Source organism: Vipera berus, assembly GCF_964194415.1.
Source record: "Vipera berus genome assembly, chromosome: 2".
In the NCBI taxonomy this organism is placed as follows: Eukaryota; Metazoa; Chordata; class Lepidosauria; order Squamata; family Viperidae; genus Vipera; species Vipera berus.
The window spans coordinates 264,432,903-264,452,954 of record NC_138203.1 but is presented as its reverse complement, the minus strand read 5'-3'; the positions used below and the strand labels follow the sequence as shown (position 1 = coordinate 264,452,954).

The window sequence follows — 20,052 nt, the reverse complement described above, 5'->3', positions numbered from 1 at the left end:
GATCTGACCCTTGTGTCGGCTTCGGCTCTTCTTCCTGTCCCTCAGGGTACAGGCAGCCATCCACTCATGGCCGCAATGGAGCCTGCAGACTGTGGTCACAAGTTGTAACAGCCACTAAGTGAAGTGTCCGCGTGATCACCTCACTTATAAGCCCCATCCCTGTTCTCCCCAATATGGTTGTTAAATGAACACATGGGTCATTAAGTGGAGCATCGGGTGCCTCCAGGAGAGCCCCTGGGAGGCCTAGCATCGGCCCTTCCCAGGCCTCACAAGGCCTCTCCTACTTTGAGGCACCCGGTGCTCAGCTTTGAACCCTACAGGCCTTGGACCCACTTCCCACCCCTCTGGGTCCCACAACCTCCTCCTCATCCCACATCACCCATTACACACTTACCCCTCTCGGGCGCTGGCATTGGGGAAGCCTCTTTGTTTCTGGTTTTTATGGTGTGATCCCAGAAGCAGCTGCTGTTTTGGGGGGCAGCCTCACTGAATTTTGGGTGCTTTAAAAATGGTGGCCACTTCCGAGATCATGCCATGCAACCCAGGGAAGAAGCTCAGCTTCTTTTAACACGAGTTCTGGACTGCTACAAATCTCTGTGGACCTTTCTGGAGCGACCATGAGGTGACTGGGTTGTACGTAACGTGTTTGGGGGTCCTCCCTAATTTTGAACGGTCACTAAATGACTGTGCTACCTGCAATTCCTTCTGCCCACTGCAGAGAGTCATCATGCTGCCCTTTAGCATTGGTGTGATGCAAACACCAGTGTATTGATTTCCAGGTCACTGTCTAAATTCAAGATCTCAGCATAGAATAAGCCAGGGCTTTTCAACCAGTGGTACGGGTACCACCTGTGGTACATTGGCACCTGGCAGGTGGTACACGACCATCCTAGAAAAGTGGTAGCAGGGGAGGGGAATGAGCTGAACCGGTGGCAGCACCGCACAAACCTGAGCGAGAGATGGCTGGAGCTGCAGGGCTGTCAGGGTTCAGCGGAAGCACCAGGATCAGCGCCAGGCTCCAGCTGGAGCCCAGTGCTGATCCTGGTGCTTCTGCTGAGCCCAGAAGCACCGATCAGCTGGAATGTTGCAGCATCTCCAGGGTCTTGTGATTTACATTCAGATGCTTGGCAACTGATTGATATTTATGACAGTCAGTGTCCCAGGGTCATGTGAAGTGACCAAAACCTGCTGCAACCACCCAGCAGACGGGGGGGGGGGGAGGGATAAAAACCAAACACCCCCCCACCCCACCCCCCACTGCCAATCCTCAACAGAAATGCTCACAACAATGAAAACCTCGGACAGGAGGAAGAGCGCCACCAGGCGGGCAGGGAGGTGTCTTGCTCGGTTGTGGCTTGGGGGGCACTTTTTTCAATGCCATTGTACAGTTGCAACAAAAAGTATGTGAACCCTTTGGGATTACGTGGAGTTTTGCATGAATTGGCCATAAAATGCGCTCTAAATGTCATGTAAGTCACAACAATAGAAAAACACAGTCTGCTTAAAATAATACTACACAAACATTAGCTGTTGTCATGTTTTAATTGAACATAAGGTGGAAACATTCACAGTGCAGGGTGGAAAAAGTATGTGAACCTTTGGACTTAATAACTGGTTGACCCTCATTTGGCAGCAATAACCTCAACCAAACATTTCCTGTAGTTGCAGATCAGACCTGCACAACGATCTGGAGTAATTTTGGACCATTCCTCTTCACAAAACTGTTTCAGTTTAGCAATATTCTTGGGATGTCTGATGTGAATCACTCTCTTAAGGTCATGCCACAGCATTTCAATCGGGTTGAGGTCAGGACTCTGACTGGGCCACTCCAGAAGGCGTATTCTGTTCTGTTGAAGCCATTGTTTTGTTGAATTACTTGTATGCTTTGGGTCATTGTCCTGTTGCATCACCCATCCTCTGCGGAGCTTCAGTTGGCGGACAGATGGTCGTACGTTTTCCTGCAAAATGTTCTGATAAACTCTGGAATTCATTTTCCCATCAATGACAACAATCCGTCCAGGCCCTGAGGCAGCAAAGCAGCCCCAAACCATGATGCTCCCTCCGCCATGTTTTACAGTGGGGATGAGGTTTTGATGTTGGTGTGCTGTGCCTTTTTTTCTCCACACATAGTGTTGTGTGTTTTTCCCAAACAACTCAATTTTGGTTTCATCTGTCCACGGTATATTTTGCCAGTAGTGCTGTGGAACATCCAGGTGCTCTTTTGCAAACTTCAAACGTGCTGCAATATTTTTTGGGACAGCAATGGCTTCCTCCGTGGTGTCCTCCCATGTACTCCATTCTTGTTTAATGTTTTCCTTATTGTGTCAACAAAAATGTTAGCATGTGCCAGAGATTTCTGTAGGTCTTTAGCTGACACTCTAGGATTCTTCTTTACCTCATTAAGCATTAGCTGACACTCTAGGATTCTTCTTTACCTCATTAAGCATTATGCGCTGTGCTCTTGCAGTCATTTTTACAGGACGACCACACCTAGGGAGAGTAGCAACAGTGCTAAACTTTCTCCATTTGTAGACAGTCTGTCTTACTGTGGACACATGAACATCAAGGCTTTTGGAGATACTTTTGTAACCCTTTCCAGCTTCATGAAAGTCAACAATTCTTGATCGTAGGTCTTCTGAGAGCTCTTTTCTGCGAGGCATGGTTCACATCAGACAGTGCTTCTTGAGACCAGTAAACCCAAAACATGTGTGTTTTTAAAGGGCAGGACAGCTGTCAGCAACACATCCAATATCATCACACTGATTGGAGTCAAGGTTGGCTCACTCCTGGCTCCAATTAGCTCTTGGAGAAGTCATTAGGCTAGGGGTTCAAAATACTTTTTCCACCCTGCACTGTGAATGTTTCCATCTTATGTTCAATTAAAACATGACAACAGCTAATGTTTGTGTAGTATTATTTTAAGCAGACTGTGTTTTTCTATTGTTGTGACTTACATGACGTTTAGAGCACATTTTATGGCCAATTCATGCAAAACTCCACGTAATCCCAAAGGGTTCACATACTTTTTCCTGCAACTGTAACTTCAAACAGTCACTAAGCAAACTGTTGTAAATTGAGCACTACCTGTACTTCATCACTTTTTTCCTTTTTTTTTGGTCATCAAGTTTTTGACACCTTGCTAGGCAACTGGTGGTACTCGGATGTTGCCATATCCTAAAAGTGGTACAATGGGTGAAAAGGTTGAAAAGCCCTGGAATAAGCTACACATTCTTCAGTTGCATTAGGGGGATCTGGGCCAAAATATGCAAAATTGACTTGCCTTGTTATTTCCATTAGGAAGAAATGGTGCACATGGCATAACTGACTGATGCTGGTGCCCTTGCCTACCATTTCTCTGGGTTGCAAAAAGGACACCATCGTTTCTCCCCTTTGTGTAGTGTTACTTACCCCAAAAGGGAGTAGCATAAAGGTTATGTATGTACGGCTTAATTAACCAAAAAGTGAGCCCCTAGTACATGGGTGGGCAATAAATTTTCCCAAGCGGCCAAATAAGAAATTGGACTGTTAAGGAGGGCCAAATCAAGAGGGCTGTGAAGGTTCGTATGTATGCACACACACAAATACATAAATTGAAAATAAAAAGCAGTCATCTTCAAAATACAGTAAAGGCAATGCAATTGTACTTATTTACATTTAATTTCTAATTTCCAACCGAAATTAGAAGGGGCCAGACAGGGACAGCCAAGGGGCCAGATGTGGCCTAGGGGCTGTAAAATGCCATCTGCCCTAGAAGTAGGATCGGTGGTGGAATTTGGAACAGAAAAGTAGAAAGAGGCAAACAGAACATAATAAGCTGGATTTTATTTTATTTTTTAATTTTCATTCACCAGGGAAATTCTTAGATACTATGCCAAATTAATTATTATAAGTCTCCATTCACTTTAACAGCATGATTGCTTTAAAATTATACATCATTACCTTTTTTTGGGGGGGGGGGAAATGACTCATGTGGACACATACACACACACACCGAGCTGTGTTCTAAATTAACGGTAGTCACTATGGGGAGTAGGTTTCAATACCCACCAATCCAGAGCCCTAGGTCCCCCCACTGTTTACTTGTGAGATCCAGTAAGGTAACCCTCCCGGTGTAGGGAAAGTTATTTCCTGTGTAGAGATGTATTTATACCTGAAATTAATGTGAAATCTTGCCTTGGGAAACAGATGGACAGACTGTGGGAAAACTCAGTGCACTGGGAAAGATATGGACCATAAACACCTCATAGGTGCCCGATGACATAGTTCGTTCAAGTTCCATCATTAAGCTTAGTGTACCAACTATATGTAACACTGTGTGAGTATTGGAGCAAGCAAGAGAGTGGGAGGAAACATTTGGTAATGACCTTGCTGATTCAGACTGAAGACTCATTGAATCTGACAGCTGAGTATCTGCTGAGAATATTGGATTATCTTTGCAGACCAGCCTAGTTAGTAATATAATGCAAAACTTTTATTATGAACCATCTAGAAACTGAGAGATTTTAATTAGTTACGGGATGGAACATAATCACCTCTTTGCCTTCAACATTTGGTATTTAGTTATACTGGCACTGAAGCTGAATTTCTCACAACTAGCAGGCCTTGACTGATCGGTCAGGAATGGAGCATGTCATCTTCCAGACCACAGTTTTCCCCCAATCTTAGCAAATTTATGAAGTCTGGACTTCAATTTCCAGAATTTCCCAGCCATCCCTGATGGCTGGGGAATTCTGGGAGTTGAAGTCCAGACTTCATAAAGTTGACAAGTGGAGAAATGCTACTCTAGACAGAGCAGCGGGGACTGCTACGAACTGGAGACGAACCAAATTTGGAGGGAGAAGAGTTCCCTACCACTGATGCATACCCCGTTTTTTTAAAGAAGTGAACTAGGCCACAATCCGCCTCTGTGAAACTGATCTTCAGGAGGTGGGCCTGGAACCTTTCATAGTTAACTGACCTAGAAAAACCCCATTATTCTTTCAAATGAGCTTCTGGGGATACAAAGGTTCATTGCCTTGGTTATCCAAGAATGCAAAACACAAAAGGAAATGGTGCTCTGGGCACTCAAGACACTCTGCCATTGCAAACATACTTTGGGGTAGAGTTGTGCCAAGTGCTGCAATGACCAACGTAATGAATGTTAGACTGCGGGCAGCACTGCAGTGATATTTCAGAGATTATGTTGGCAGACAAAGCAGCAGAAACATTTGAGGTCAGGTTGTACCAGGCCAACTTAAAAACAAAGAAAACAAACCCACACAAAGAGCGCAAAACCAAAATTCTTACAAATAATGTGAAAACATTCCAAGTGCCCCTGTGTTAACCAAGTTATTGCTCTCTTGAACATAAAAAAAATGCAAACTGAAACAACTGGAATGCTTTGTGGGGGTTTTTTGTTGTTATTCTTTTCCCCCTCGATCTGTAGAACTAGGATCTTACCCCTTTCCTTCTCAGAATCATCAATAAAAACTTAAATGTCTTAATTAACCTGTAGAATCAACTGCTACAACAGGTCAAAGATCCTATCGGATTCTATTAAGTGACAAATATTTTGATAAAGGATATCTACGGAAAGGATAAAAGGTAGCCACAAAAATTATTTCGCTACAGCAAAAAAACATTCTTCTATGGACAGCTAATTCCAAACCTTCCCCACTGTGTTACTTATTTTTCATTTTCTGGCTACTTCTGTTAGATCTAGATATACAGCCCCACCTGACTTCTAAAGTTCAACATTATTTGCCTTCTTTTCATTAATTAATCAAAACAACTCTCACTACATATTCCTGATGGATCTTTTCTTTCTCTCCATTTTTCTTTCTTTCTTTTTTAAATTCAGACAAGAACCCAAGGCACAGAGGGAACAACTCTGCCTGCAAAGTGCCAAGATTCAAACAATATTTTCTCCAGTCTGAGTTACAGGGATTGCTAGATGGATCAGAACTGGTGAGAATATGTATCTGAACATAAGTTGGAGTTAACAAATGGGACCATACACAGAAATTAAGGGATCAGGTGACTGCAGCTCTTCCGGATATCCCAACTATGTCCTGAAGGCTGCGATACTTCAAATAAAATAAAATAAAAAAGCATCAGAAAATCAGGACTCCGGGGTCCACTAAGAAATTTGGTAAGATTCTTCATGGTGGAATAAATGCTATCTATATATGAGCTGCTCACCACAAAAAAGTACAAATATCCCCCGTTTTGTTACATATTGCATTCATATGTTTAGTGGTCCGCTAATCCAGGTGTGCTGAGTTACTTTCAGATCCCACCTTGCTTAGTTTGGTTTTTAACCAGTCTGTGTGTAAATGTGACACACAGCCACACAGACATATATATATACACACACCTCTTCAGTCTCCTGGGTGAGCAACTGATGGAGTCTGTGGCCTGGGGAAGTCCAAGCACAATAGCCACACAGTCTCTTAAAATGCCAACGCACAATTTGTCTTCCTGTCATTAGAGAATTCTGACCATCTTCAGCCGCTGGATGTCCATTCCTAATTGCCAAAATGCTGAGATTGAGAAAGAGCAACAAAGAACAGATCCAAGATTTGGGAAACATAATTTTTAGAGAGGCCTCAAGGGAACTCAACCCACTCAACTCAACCACAACAAGGATTCTGGGGGTGGGGGTGGGGAAGATTAATCTCAGTCCATCAAAACATAGCTTTCACGAACTTGGGCCTCCTAATTTAGCAGATGCCTGTAGAGAGTGCTCAATGGTCAGGAATTATCATTCTCCCCTAAAGCCAAAGATTTATTCAGGCAATTTTATACCTTGCCTAAATTACTCCACCAAGTCTTTGCACAAAGATTGAGAGCCTTCCTATCTCTCTTCACTTATGGCCTAGTCCGTGCAACCCAGCTTCTCTCAGTCCAGTATATCCAGATGTGTGTGATTACAACTCCCATCTTCCCCAAGTTGAAGCAAAGGAGGATGAGAGCCATTATCCAGCATACCTGGAGATCCCTGGCTGAGAGGAAGGATTGTGTAGGTGAGCCAGAAACAAAGAAAATCAAAACAATGGAATTACCAGGAAGTTCACTCATAATTAAATACAATTAGATTATCAATAAATAATTTGATAGTTTTCCATACAAAAACAGAAGTAATATATATATACAGGATTTCAAAGTATGCCCAATATTCCTGTGAAGGATCTATCTGAGAAATAGCCGAATATCGATATTCTGAAAACCCACCTGGAACACTCTGAAGCTCTTACCAAAATTCAGCACGCTTTGAGCATTCAAACTTACCCAGCAGTTTTCTCTGAATCAGTGTGCTCCAGATGTATCGAACTGAACTACAGTCTCATAAATTCCCAGAAAAGCACAACCGCTGAAACTGCAGTTCAACAACCCTAGAGCAATCTTCCTCAACCTTGGCTGCTGGAAGATGTGTGGAGTTCAACTCCCAGAATGCCCCAGTCAGCAAGCTACTTGGGAAATTCTGGGAGTTGAAGTCCATACATCTTCCAGCAGTCGAGGTTGAAGAACGCTGCCCTACAGCATTTCAGGCGGGAAAAGGCTGCTCTGTATCACTTTTGAGCTTACAACATCTTTAGACACTGCTAAGTTATATTCAGCTGAAAGCAAACTTTCTGGGGCAGCCAAAAGATGACTGAAATCAATCGAACATGTCCTACACTCTTCAGAAACAGAAACAAAGGAAGTTCCCCAAGACACAGTTATCTCTATCCTCCCATCCAATGGGAGCAACCTGTTAAAACAACGGGATCGGGTAGGCAAACAGGGGATTCTCTCGGTTATGGATCTTCTCGTGTCTCTTGTGGTGGGAGCTGTGGCTGAAACATTTGCCACAGAACCGGCAAGCATAAGGTTTCTCTCCAGTGTGGATCCGATGGTGCTGGACCAGGGTCGATTTGTCAGTGAAGCAATTCCCACACTCGGAACACACGTACGGCTTTTCACCGGTGTGGATTCTCTGGTGTCGAAAGAGGTTAGAACTGACGTTGAAGCTCTTCTCGCAGATGTTACACTTGTAGGGTTTCTCCCCCGTGTGGATGCGCATGTGCTTGATCAGGTCAGCGTTGTGGCCGAAACTCCGCAGGCACTCTGTACACGTGTTCAGCACTTCCGCTTTCTGTTTCGCTTTGGGCTTCTCGTCAACGGCACTGGCGTTGGCCCTGTCCACCGGGGCGCAAACGTCTTGGGGCTCTTCCACCATCTCCTTCGAATGCTTCTTCTTGTGAGAGCTGCGGCTGTAACTTTTGCCACAGTCAATGCACTCGTAGGGCTTCTCGCCCGTGTGGATCCGCTGGTGCTGAGTAAGGTTGGACTTGTCATTGAATCGCTTGCCGCAGTCAAGACAGATGTACGGCTTTTCCCCGGTGTGGATTCTCTGGTGCCTGTTGAGGCTGGAACGGACAGAAAAGCTTTTCCCGCACTCGGAACACTTGTGTGGCTTATCATCGCTCTGGACAGGCCACGGGCTGATCAGGCTGGAGTTCTGGATGAAGACCTTCCCACATTCAATGCAGATATCCGGGATCTCTTCTGTCTGGGTACCCCGATGCACTAAGAAGGCTTTGCGTTTCTTGATGGTATGCACTGGTTTCACGGGCCATGCCATAGATGGCATTTTCTTGTCCCTTGTTTCAGACCCACGGGCTTGGCTGTGACCAGGGCTTAAGCTTAGCATCTTAAGCAGTTTTCTTTTGGTCACCAGCTGTGAGCGAGCATCCTCAGGACTAAAGTTCTCCTCCATATGGCTCATCCTGTGACCTCCTCTCACCTGGTGGGGAGTCAATATGTTGTAGGTTTAAGGTTGGAGAATTCAAACAACAGGAAAAACATCTACACTTTAAGCCTGCCCCACCCTCCCAAATCTAAGCCCACAGCATTCATAGTTCAGTGTTGTTGTTCTCATATCTGGAAAAGCTGCATTCCTGGAAAATTTTCTCTGTGACCTATTATCTTCTGACTTCCATTTTTTAAAATCATTTCCCACCAATTCACCTACTTTTCTGCTAAAGTCCTTAATTATCTACAGACTTGCAACACAAGCTACCTCTTCAAAAAGTACACACTGAACGACTAGTTGGAGTAAAATCCGCAGGACTCCTACCAATTCTATGCAGGAAAATCTGTGCTACAAGGTTCAAAGAATAACCGTGCTCTATCAATTAAAAATAACCTGAAAAACTTACCTTTGGAGTTCTTGGTGCTCTCTGTTCTTGGTTATTTGCTTACAGACATTTCATTACCCAACTTGGTAACATCACAAGGCACAAGGAGGTTACTGAGTTGCATAATGAAATGTCTGCAAACAAACTACGGTAAGTTCAGAGAGTACCAAGAACTCCACAGTTCAACTCTGAGCTACAGATATTTTCTCTTATTGGATTTTACCTGTCTTTCTATGGTCATTTACATATTTTATCACTAGGAAAACTGCTTGGGAGGCCACAGTATTTTGAAATTTGGAATGCATGTGCTAATTTATATGATCCCCCCTCCCATTATTTTACTATGTTAACTTAAATGTTACTAATAGCACAATATATGTGTGCAAGACATGTCTGGTTCAGTAGGATAGTTGGAAAGTTTGGGTTTTGTTCTACTTTTCTTTTTTACACGTAAAATAATATTCTGAATTTAAAATCCTGCATTGCCTAGAAAGGGTCAACGGGACTGAATGGGTGGTGCAAACATTGGAGGCTGGACTAGCTTCTCATGTCTGCAAGCAGCAATTTGCAGTACTTATAAAGCCAAGAAATTAAAAGACGCTTGCTCCTGGGGAGGAAAGCAATGGCAAATCTAGACAGCACACTAAAAAGCAGAGACATCACCCTGTCAACAAAAGTGCGTATAGTCAAGGCTATGGTCTTCCCAGTTGCAATGTATGGCAGTGAAAGTTGGACCATAAGAAGGGCTGAGCGCCAAAGAATTGAGGCCTTTGAACTGTGGTGCTGGAGAAGACTCCTGCGAGTCCCTTGGACTGCAAGGCGATCAAACCAGTTGGTCCTAGAGGAGATCAACCCTGACTGCTCTTTAGCAGGCCAGATCCTGAAGCTAAAACTCAAATACTTTGGCCACCTAATGAGAAGGAAGGACTCACTGGAGAAGAGCCTAATGCTGGGAAAGATCGAGGGCAATAGAAGAAGGGGACGACAGAGAATGAGGTGGCTGGATGGAGTGACTGAAGCAGTAGGCGTGAGCTTAAATGGACTCCAGAAGATGGCAGAGGACAGGAAGGCCTGGAGGAACGTTGTCCATGGGGTCACAATAGGTCAGACATGACTTCGCAACTAACAACAACAACAAAGCCAGACATATTTCCCTAAGTTTAGATTGGGCAGTCCTTAATGTCCTGTAACAGGAAAAAAAAACTAATAAAATGAGACAATGTCCAATAACAGGAAAAAAAAACTAATAAAATGAGACACTTCCCACTCCCATAGATCTTCTACTAGGAGCCATCCTTTATAAACTCTACTTCATTTCTTCCTCAAACAATCCATCCAGCAAAGCCCATCCTACACCGGACCTTATTCCAAAACATTTCATTTACTCACTACATAGGCAAGGGTCGTTTTCTAATTAAGAAACAGGAAGACACCCAGAATACAAAGGCGTCCACTCACACCTGCTGTCACTAAGAAAAGAGGAAGGCTAAGCCTAGAGTACAGGGGTAGGCAACCTCGGCTCTTTTATGACTCATGGACTTCAACTCCCAGAATTCCTGAGCCAGCACAGCTGGCTCAGGAATTCTGGGAGTTGAAGTCCATGAGTCATAAAAGAGCCGAGGTTGCCTACCCCTGCTATAGTACAATATCATCTACAAGCGACAGTTTGTTTGCATTACGCCTGGAACGGGAGAAGGGAACCCAAGACAGTTCAGAAAGGAAAGGCATTTTGCTTATGCTCAGAGACACTACGCTTCCTCGCTTGCTCGTCCCGACTTCCCACCCTCGGAGGTGGGCGGGGAGGGGGGAGATGATCCCACCCTGGGTAGCAATGCGAAGACCTGCAACTCGAGGCGACGCTCTCCACCCGATTCCACTCCCGGGGGCTTGGCGGGGACACTCTACCTTGTGCTCCCGGACGCCCGAGCTCATAAAGGCGGCAGCGGCGGGCGCCGTGTCCCGCGGAGGGCGCAGACGGGTTGGCGGGGGCGGGGAAGCCGCGGAGCCGCTTTGTGCCACGCGAAGTCGGGGTGCAAAAGGTCCGCGCGCCCGCCTTACATCGCCGCCGGGCTTCGGGGGAAGGACGCGAGAGCAACCCCCCGCGCCTGCAACTCGCCCGCCTCGTCTACAATGGAAGAGCCGAAGGAGGCGGCTGCTTGCAGCCAGGGCTACCTCTGACCCAGGAAACTCAACGCTGCCAAGCGACCCCGTTCAAACAAAGCCAAAAGCCTCCCGATGCAAACGCCAGAGCCCCCTGCTGGATGTCGGGGGATCTCGCAGCGGCCTGCTGGGAACTCCCTGCCTGAAAGGCAGGGCGATGGGGCTTAAGGGCTTCTGAGCTTGTGCAGAGTGTCTTTTGAAGCAGGGGGATTTCCTACCAAAGGCCTTCCAGTGGTGAGAGTCTGTGATCAGACGCAGGGAGGTGCGGTTCCTGAAAATTCCTCTTTGCGTTCACGCATTCCACACAAATTAGTCCATTGTGTGGGAATGCAGACTTTGGAGACAGGGTTATGATTGAATATAAACTGTATAATTAACGTGCGATTGCAGCATCACACATTCCTTACATTTGGGCAAGGAAGCCATTTGTACGTTGTTGTAGGAAGGCCACTGCGGTTGTTGTAAAATGTTTCAGAGTAAACATTGTTTAGCTTCAACTGGTAGAGTTTACACACTGTATGCGATGATTTCTCCTTCCCTGCATCCCTTATTTTTCCCAGGTTGTTGGTTTCTGATTGCCATTAAGTGCAGGGTTATGTATTAATTTGTTTGCATTTTTAATGATTTAAATTATTTTAGCCACTTTAAGTGCTTTTTTTTATTGAAAAGTTTTTCAGTACATTTTATCTTTAACAAAACAAAACCCCTCCCAACCCCCTCCCCTCTTCCCAACCCACCCCAACACCTCCCTCCCTCCCCTTCCCCCCTCCCCGACTTCCCAGAGCTAAATACAAGGTATAAAAGTAAAAAAACAATCATAAACTACCATATGCTAACAACAATAAACTATTAGGTCTATCGCCCTTTAGCTCTTATAAAATGACTACAAGCAATATAAATGTCACATCGATACTTATTCAAATGCTAAATGAAACTTTTTAGTCCCATATTTATTCTGGATGTAATCAATCCATTTTTTTCCACTCCAGGATATATCGTTGTTGCGAATGGTCTTTCAAATACGCCGAGATCTTAGCCATTTCCGCCAGGTTAGAAACTTTTAAAGTCCATTCCTCTATAGTCAGCAGTTCTTCCTTCTTCCAATATTGCCCTACTAAAAGTCTTGCTGCCGTAATTAAGTTCAACATCAGCTTAATGTCCACAACAGTAGTATCAGTAATAATACCCAGTAAAAACAATTGCGGACAAAACTTTATCCTTTTCTTAAATATCTTCTGCATATTCCACCAGATTTTAATCCAAAATGCTTTAACCTTTTTACAGGTCCACCATATGTGAAAATACGTTGCGTCTTCACCACCACACCTCCAACATTTAGGCTGGTAATTCGGATACATACTTGCTAGCTTTTTGGGATCTAAATGCCACCTATAAAACATTTTATAAAAATTCTCTCTTAGATTTTGGGCTTGCGTAAATTTGTGCAGAGTGTCTTTTGAAGCAGGGTGATTTCCTACCAAAGGCCTTCCAGTGGTGAGAGTCTGTGATCAGACGCAGGGAGGTGCGGTTCCTGAAAATTCCTCTTTGCGTTCACGCATTCCACACAAATTAGTCCATTGTGTGGGAATACAGACTTTGGAGACAGGGTATGATTGAATATAAACTGTATAATTAACGTGCGATTGCAGCATCACACATTCCTTACATTTGGGTAAGGAAGCCATTTGTACGTTGTTGTAGGAAGGCCACTGCGGTTGTTGTAAAATGTTTCAGAGTAAACATTGTTTAGCTTCAACTGGTAGATGACCTCTTATTTACTCAGGACATGTCTAGGTGAGTTAATCTGAAAGTAACTTTTCTGGCTTCTAGCTATGGATGAGAAACTAGAACTGCAGTGTCTCCTCAGTTTTTTTTTTAAATGATCTGATGCAGGCAGGAATAAAGTGTGGCTCAGGGTACGGTTGAAAAAGTCAAGATGGTGGCCCCAGCAGCAAACTGAAACTTTGCCTTTGGCCATAACTTGCACACGCCCCAATATTGGCCAAAATGCTGAACCAGCAAACCAGAATTGGTCTCACTATGCTGCTTGATGTGGATTGTACATCAAATTGTTCACCTGTGGTCAGTTTCATATGTGATGTGCAAATATGCAGTCTGCCAATGAATATAGAAAGATTAAAAGTACCGTAATTTCTGAGGGAGATGGGCACTTAAGAAATATGAAATATAAACAACAAATAAATTTCCTGACATAAGAACTCCTTCAATATTTCCAGCAAATGCAACAATTAAAATATGTTCATTTTGCCCTGCTTTAAAAATTGTACATCAAAAAAAAACCCCGCAGCCAAAAGGTAGGTACTATTATTAAAAAGCAGGCTCCTTTTAAGCTGAGCCATGCAGACGACCAAATGCTGCAAGGAAGTGAAACAACTGGCCTCCCTGGGCAGTGCCTCCTAGTGGCTGGACCTCATTTATCCCTCTTACAGATCAGACTTCACACCTGAGGACCAAGTATTTCCCATAGGAAATACCAGGCAGCACAGCCCTAAAAATCAAAGGATACTTTGTGGATTTGAAAGACAATCATTTTAACACAACATTTTTAAGGGTTAAAGAAGACAGTGATGTGATTTTTATTTTCCAGCCCCCTATTTAGACATGCTGAACAGTGATGGGACTGCTAGCAAGCGTTAATTGGAGAATTTGCACTGTTTTGCTTGCAAATGATCGTCAGGATAACATATGGACATTTAAGCATCACGTACTTTCTTTCCTTCCTAACTTTATAATTACATCAAAGTCTTAGCTCTTGATGAACTAATCTCTGAAGTAGCTGAGGAACTCAATATTAACTAGCTACATTTAGTGCTTCAGTTGGTGAAGGAAACGTATTAAAAGATTTTGGTGATTCAAAAGCTAAGTTTGTAAAGCCGCCCTGAGTCTTCGGAGAAGGGCAGGATATAAATGGAATTAAAATAAAATAAAAAATTTGTCCTTGATGTTTTTCAGGTGGGCTGGAATTATGTCTCCTAGAATTCCTGACTAATGTGGGAATTTTTTGCCACCCAACAATACCATGTTGTACTCATGGTACAGAAGAGCGAGACAACAATATGTAATTTATGGAGTCCTTGGTGGTCTATAAGGTTGGTGGTGGTTTGCTTGCAGACGTCTCATTACTCAGTTAGATAACTTGCATGAGTCTATTAATGTCGCCTTACAATAAAGTAGAATTAGTTTATCTTTTTTTTTAATCCCATTTATATCCCGCCCTTCTCCGAAGACTCAGGGCGGCTTACAAGCTTAGCAGTAGCCTTCATTCTATGTATATGCCTGCTTATTAGGGCTTTCACACACACACCCCAAGCGGCATTATTACAAAGTCAGCTTAATTGCCCCCAACAATCTGGGTCCTCATTTTACCTACCTCGGAAGGATGGAAGGCTGAGTCAACCTTGAGCCTGGTGGGACGCGAACCTGCACTAATTGCAGGCAGCTGGTGTTACTTAGGAGGCATTAGCCCACTGCTCCACCAAGGCTTATCTGGTTGTGTTTCCTAATTGGTCTACCTGGTAAGGCTGATATCACTCTTGCAAGTCTGAAACTATCATTCTCTCACCATTTTTTTTACTGCCGGAAGAACTAGGGAGGGCCCCTTTTGAGTGTTTTGCTCCACTCACTATCTCTGAGCTGTGGTCTATGCTCCTTCTTATCTGACCATTCCCTAGGCCAGGGGTCCCCAATCTCCCAGTCTGTGAACCGGTACCAGGCTGCGGCATGCCAGCAACCGGGCCTCACAAATAAGCAAAGCCCCACCTGCGGAGTGCAGGCAGCGCACAAAACCATGTCCCCTCCGGTCCGTGGAGAAACCTCTCTCCATGTAACCAGTCCCTGGTGCCCAACAGGTTGGGGACCTCTGCCCTAGGCAGCACCTCTTCCCCCCCCCCCCCATCTCCCAAGGTCTTTCCCACAAGCCATCACAGGAAGTGCTTTTAGACCTAAAAGATTGTTATTGTAACCTTACAGTAAGGTAGTGTTTAGTATTCATGGTTTCAGTTTCTTGTCTGGACTACCTCAAAGGGCTGACGCATACTGGCTGTGCTTATGGAGCTTCTCTCCCAGGTGAAAGTTTTGGCTACATTCAAGGCACCTGTAGGGTTTTTCATCAGAATCTGTCCGCCAGTGGTTGACCAGGGTTGAGTTCTGGCTGAACGTTTTCCCACATTCAGAAGTTTGGTTTCTCTTCTGCCCAAGTGCCCCGGTGTATGATAAAATTCTTGCATTTCTTGATCCCCCAAACAGTTTTTCCTGGCCTTCATCTTCTCACGCTTTAGCACTGCTGTTGTTCTGCCGTAACTACCTGACATCAAGACTGGTGGTCAGCATCACATCTGAGTTTTCAGAGCCTTTGCAATGAGCCTTCAGTGTCCCAGTGTTTATCCTGTGTGATTTGCTCTTATCTAAGGAAGCAACATTTCCACTAACCTGAATAATTGGAAATACACCTTTAATATACTGTCTAAAATACTGTCCAGCTGCTTTCAACAAGAGAGAAGCCCTCTTTGCATGCTCCCACAAACAGCTTTCTGAAGCTTGATCAGAGGGAGAGGGAGAAGGGGGGGGATAGCTAGTTTGCATGAATTCTTTAAACTTCAGGCCTTTTATTGTTGTTTTCAGGATCTCATTCACTCCAATCACAACTTTTGGGCCTTCCCTTCTCTCTTAGCCCATACTCTTTTCCTTCCTATATTTGTTCCACTATTCAATTCTGATTAATACTCTCATTAAACTACATCAATATTTTTAAATAGTGATTTCAGCTATCTGTCATGGCTTTGGTCTATTGAAGCTTTGACATATTCTATCTTTTTAGTAAGATAAAGTATAGAGTAGGTTACTAGCCTCAGTCATACCTGTTTTGTATGCAACATTCTTTGCTAAAGGTAAGAACAATGCCAGTCAATCAAATCTCAGTTTTATCCCATCCATGCTCATGTTGCTCTATGCAAGCCAGCATTGTTAATCTAGAGATTAGCTTGCAAGCCCACAAATTCTGAGATGCGTGCAGTGTACTGAGATAGATGCCAGATACCTCTAAGTTTATCTAGCTTCAATAAAATGCCTTTTGAATAATTTCCCAATTTACAACTATGCAGGATTTCAAGTATAACCTAAATATCCAAACATCACCAACCATTCCCTTTAAGGTGATAACCTCAGGCAGCGATTGCTAGTAAACACTATCAACACACTGCAATTAATACAATCTCTTTCAAAATATATTAAGACCTGGGGAACCTTATTCTAAAACAAGAAGCTACAAAAGTTTCCCCTCAATTTAGCACTTCCAAATATGCAGTTCCCATCACCCCTTGATCCCCTTTTCATATTCTGCATTTTCTGACTATCAGAAACAACAAAAAAAGAAACCATGGCTAAAAGAGTGAGCAGTCATTAAAACAAACCAATACTTTATTTTGTTTCAACAAAATGTACAAAGGTGCTCATATTAATGTTTCCCGCAACATTAGCTTGGAAATTCTTCCTACTGCTAAGCATCAAGGAAAGGAACTCATTCTCTTTTTTTTGCCACAACAGTCCAAAGAACTCTCTACTTCTTCCCAGATTTTTTAATCCCGCCTCCAGCTGCAAAAAAAAAGGGGGGGAGGGAGATATATATATATCACCAATAGATTTAGACAGACAGCAGTAGACAAAAAAATTATACCTTATTTCTCAGCCTGAACTTTAAAGGGTAAATGCTGCCTCAAATTGAGCTCAATTGCTCACGGGTAAATGGACATTATATAATGTTCTTCAATTTACTTCAGAAGTGATTTGCTGCTGCCTCCTTCTCAGATGGTTTTATGACCTGATAATCTCTACCGAAGATTATTTCTATGAATCCACCTAATTTTTTTTTTAGATTTTTAGAAATGTTGCTATGTTTTCTACTGCCTTTCCTTTTAGGAATGCTGCACATTTGGAAAATATGCCATGTTGTCTATCCAGGTTACATTCAGACAAAACATGCTTCCATCTAAACATGATCAACTTAATACCCTGAACATGCAAAATAAACCAGGAGGTTCTTTAAAAGAATTAAGGAAGTCTTTAAAAGGTAAGAAAATTTTATCAAGATACAATTAGAAAGATTTCTATATTACTTAGCTTTATCATCCAATAAATTCCAATGACCAACCCAATTAAAAAATATATTATTACTCTATCCTAGCTTGGTGCTATCTAGATGTGTTAGTTTACATCATACTTATTGGCAACAATACTGTATGAGCTACACATCTGAAAGGCAAGGATGGGGAAAAAATACTTTATCCTATATATTTTTACATATAAGCTCCATTGACTAAAATAAATATAGTTTCACAAATATGTTAAGAAGCTTGCCTAAGTTAGAAAGGGTCTACCAGCTAAGATGAAATCAAACTTGAAATTCTACTGTAAAAAGTGGCAAGAGGAATATTTTCTTTGTCCCCCCTCAATTAGAATATATATGTGTACTCCACTATTGTTGTTGTTGTTAGTTGCAAAGTTGTGTCCAACCCATGAGACAATTCAGTGATCTGAAAATGTGAGTTCAGCTGGGTCTCAATTCAACATATAATTAAGCATTTTAAAACCATCTTGAATGTTAAAAAACAACAACATTTTCTCTCTTCAAAATAGGACATTAGCCCATCTCCCAAAGTGTACTGGGGTTAGGAGCAGTAGCATAATAGTTGAGGCAACTGCAGTAAAAGCAAAGGTATAGATATGGGCCATGCCAATGTACATTCAATAAATCTTATTCACCAGCAGCATATTATCCCATGCCATACAAAGGACATAAAAATCAAGAATAGTTAAGACCCACAATATATCAGGAGTCTGCGACCTCTTCTGTTGTTGGGTACCATTGTTTGGTGTTACAGGCACACACAAAAAAACCCTTAAATGACCAACATCTCATGTAATTCAGTAATTCATGCTGACAGCTGACATGCTGCAATGCTCACTGTTGCTTCAGGTTTCATGAGATTTAAGCTGTTTAATTTTTAGCAAAATGTTTGTTTCATTTTAAGTTTTCATAGGCTTTTTGGAGTTTTTTTCAAAATGAAAAACTGGTTAATTGAAACATTTTTTATACGCAGAGACTAAAATGATGTGTGTCTGGGTCTTGTGATTCACCATTAATTTCATGACAAATCCCATTTCCTTATTTTTTTATTTTAGATTTATATACCGCCCTTTCCCGAAGGACTCAGGGCGATTTACAGGGTATTTAAAAGAAAATCCAAACAAAAGTTAAAACAATTAAAAAAGATTAAATGAAACCCTGAGAAAATAAAAACCCCAGTTAAAATTAAAAATTCTCAGCCTGGGCCAGAGAGCTCGAAGAGCCAGGTCTTCAGGTCCCGGCGGAATAAACGGAGGTCGGGGGGCAGTCCTAAGCTCCGTGGGCAGCTGGTTCCAAAGGGCAGGTGTGCCCACTGAGAAGGCCCTATCCCTGGGTGTTACCTGCCGGCAATCTTTAACCGGCGGCACCCTAAGAAGACCCTCCCTGTGGGAGCGCGCTGGACGAAGGGAGCTTGATGCTGGCAGCAGGTGTTCCCTCAGATATCCTGGACCCTCGCCACTTAGGGCTTTATAGGTCATCACCAGCAAACTCTTCTGTAGCTACACTGCTAGATTTGCAGGGAATTTAAGAGAAAGCAACTTACTAAGTGGGCCCTTGCCAGCAGCTTTTGCCTTCAGCTCATCCAGTTTCTTTTGCTCCTCCTTCTGCTTCTGCTTGAAAGCTTTATCTTCCTATTAAGATATTTACCAACTAGAGTTAAAAACGGATACTAAGTATTAACCATTTTCTTAAATCATGCAATCTCACCAGAAGCCCCAGCCGCCACCTTCCCTTCCCTCTCACTTTTTCCCACCTCATCTAATTCTTTCGATTGCTTCTTGGGTTGCTTCAAGGGCTTTTTCTTCCCACCTACAGCAAAGGAGAGAGTATTAGACCACAGTGCAACCTGGCCTCCCAACCTGGCATCCTCTTGTCATTGCTGGGATTCCCAGAATATCTTAGTGGCTTAGAATTCTGGGATTTGAAGTCCCAGCATACCTGGAGGAACTGTTAGAGGGTGTTTTTTTTTAAAAAAAGCCTTACACACCCAAACTAAGAACCCTCTCTGTATTTAGTTTCTCCAGGTGGATTCGACTGAACACTCCTATCACACCCGTCCAATATAACAGCTGGGCATGATAGGGCTTGGAGTCAAAGAAATCAGGAAGAAAGAAGCCAGATTATAGAAAGGACTCAATTGAAGCCTTCTCCCCCACGCATGCACCATAGGATTTACAGCAGGTTCCCCCTCTGCCAAATATTAGCACCCCAAAGCCTCTTCCCTCCTCCCCCCCAGAACCCCTCCGCTTCTGCCATCAGATCCCCCGCAATCCTCCCGCCCGCTCTCCAGCTTTCTCTCCATTATAACCCAGCCATCACGAGGCGAGCATTACCTTCGCGTCCCGACATGGCGCTTCCACTGGCAGGCGAAGGCGCTTCTTCTTATCTTCCGCTCGTCTCGCAAGAAAAGCCACCGGGGGATAACCCAGAAACCCACCGCCTGGAAAAGGAGCTCAAACAACGACTTCCGCCAGCATCCGTGACGGCGCAGCCATTGGCACTAAGGGAAAGCGCAATCTTAAGAGATAGAAAAGGTGTAGAGGGACGCAAATTGTTCACTTCCGGAAATGGGTTAGCAAGGTGATCGTC

At 43.5% G+C, this 20,052-nt stretch overlaps 2 protein-coding genes across 2 annotated transcripts; both read right to left on the bottom strand.

Moving 5' to 3' along the window:
• Positions 1-7,493: 7,493 nt before the first annotated feature.
• LOC308664673 (uncharacterized protein) lies at positions 7,494-11,477 on the bottom strand. Its single transcript, XM_081322114.1, has 2 exons — positions 11,067-11,477; positions 7,494-8,767 (listed from the first exon to the last, which is right to left on the bottom strand). The coding sequence occupies exons 1-2, from the start codon at positions 11,091-11,093 to the stop codon at positions 7,736-7,738; spliced, it is 1,059 nt and encodes a 352-aa protein (XP_081178240.1). The 5' UTR covers positions 11,094-11,477; the 3' UTR covers positions 7,494-7,735.
• A 5,252-nt stretch (positions 11,478-16,729) lies between these two features.
• On the bottom strand, positions 16,730-19,982 carry TMA7 (translation machinery associated 7 homolog). The gene is made up of 4 exons (XM_081320485.1): positions 19,797-19,982; positions 19,217-19,272; positions 19,007-19,094; positions 16,730-16,931 (listed from the first exon to the last, which is right to left on the bottom strand). Exons 1-4 carry the CDS (start codon positions 19,810-19,812, stop codon positions 16,897-16,899), a joined length of 195 nt encoding a protein of 64 aa, XP_081176611.1. The 5' UTR covers positions 19,813-19,982; the 3' UTR covers positions 16,730-16,896.
• Between the last annotated feature and the right edge of the window lie 70 nt (positions 19,983-20,052).

Coding starts and splice junctions, on each gene's coding strand:
- LOC308664673 (XM_081322114.1), bottom strand. CDS start 11,093: ATGAGCTCGGGCGTCCGGGAGCACAAG. Junction 8,768..11,066: donor CGGGCGTCCGGGAGCACAAG/GTAGAGTGTCCC, acceptor ACTCCCCACCAG/GTGAGAGGAGGTCACAGGAT.
- TMA7 (XM_081320485.1), bottom strand. Junction 19,095..19,216: donor AATCGAAAGAATTAGATGAG/GTGGGAAAAAGT, acceptor ATATCTTAATAG/GAAGATAAAGCTTTCAAGCA. Junction 16,932..19,006: donor TGCTGGCAAGGGCCCACTTA/GTAAGTTGCTTT, acceptor TTTTTTTTGCAG/CTGGAGGCGGGATTAAAAAA.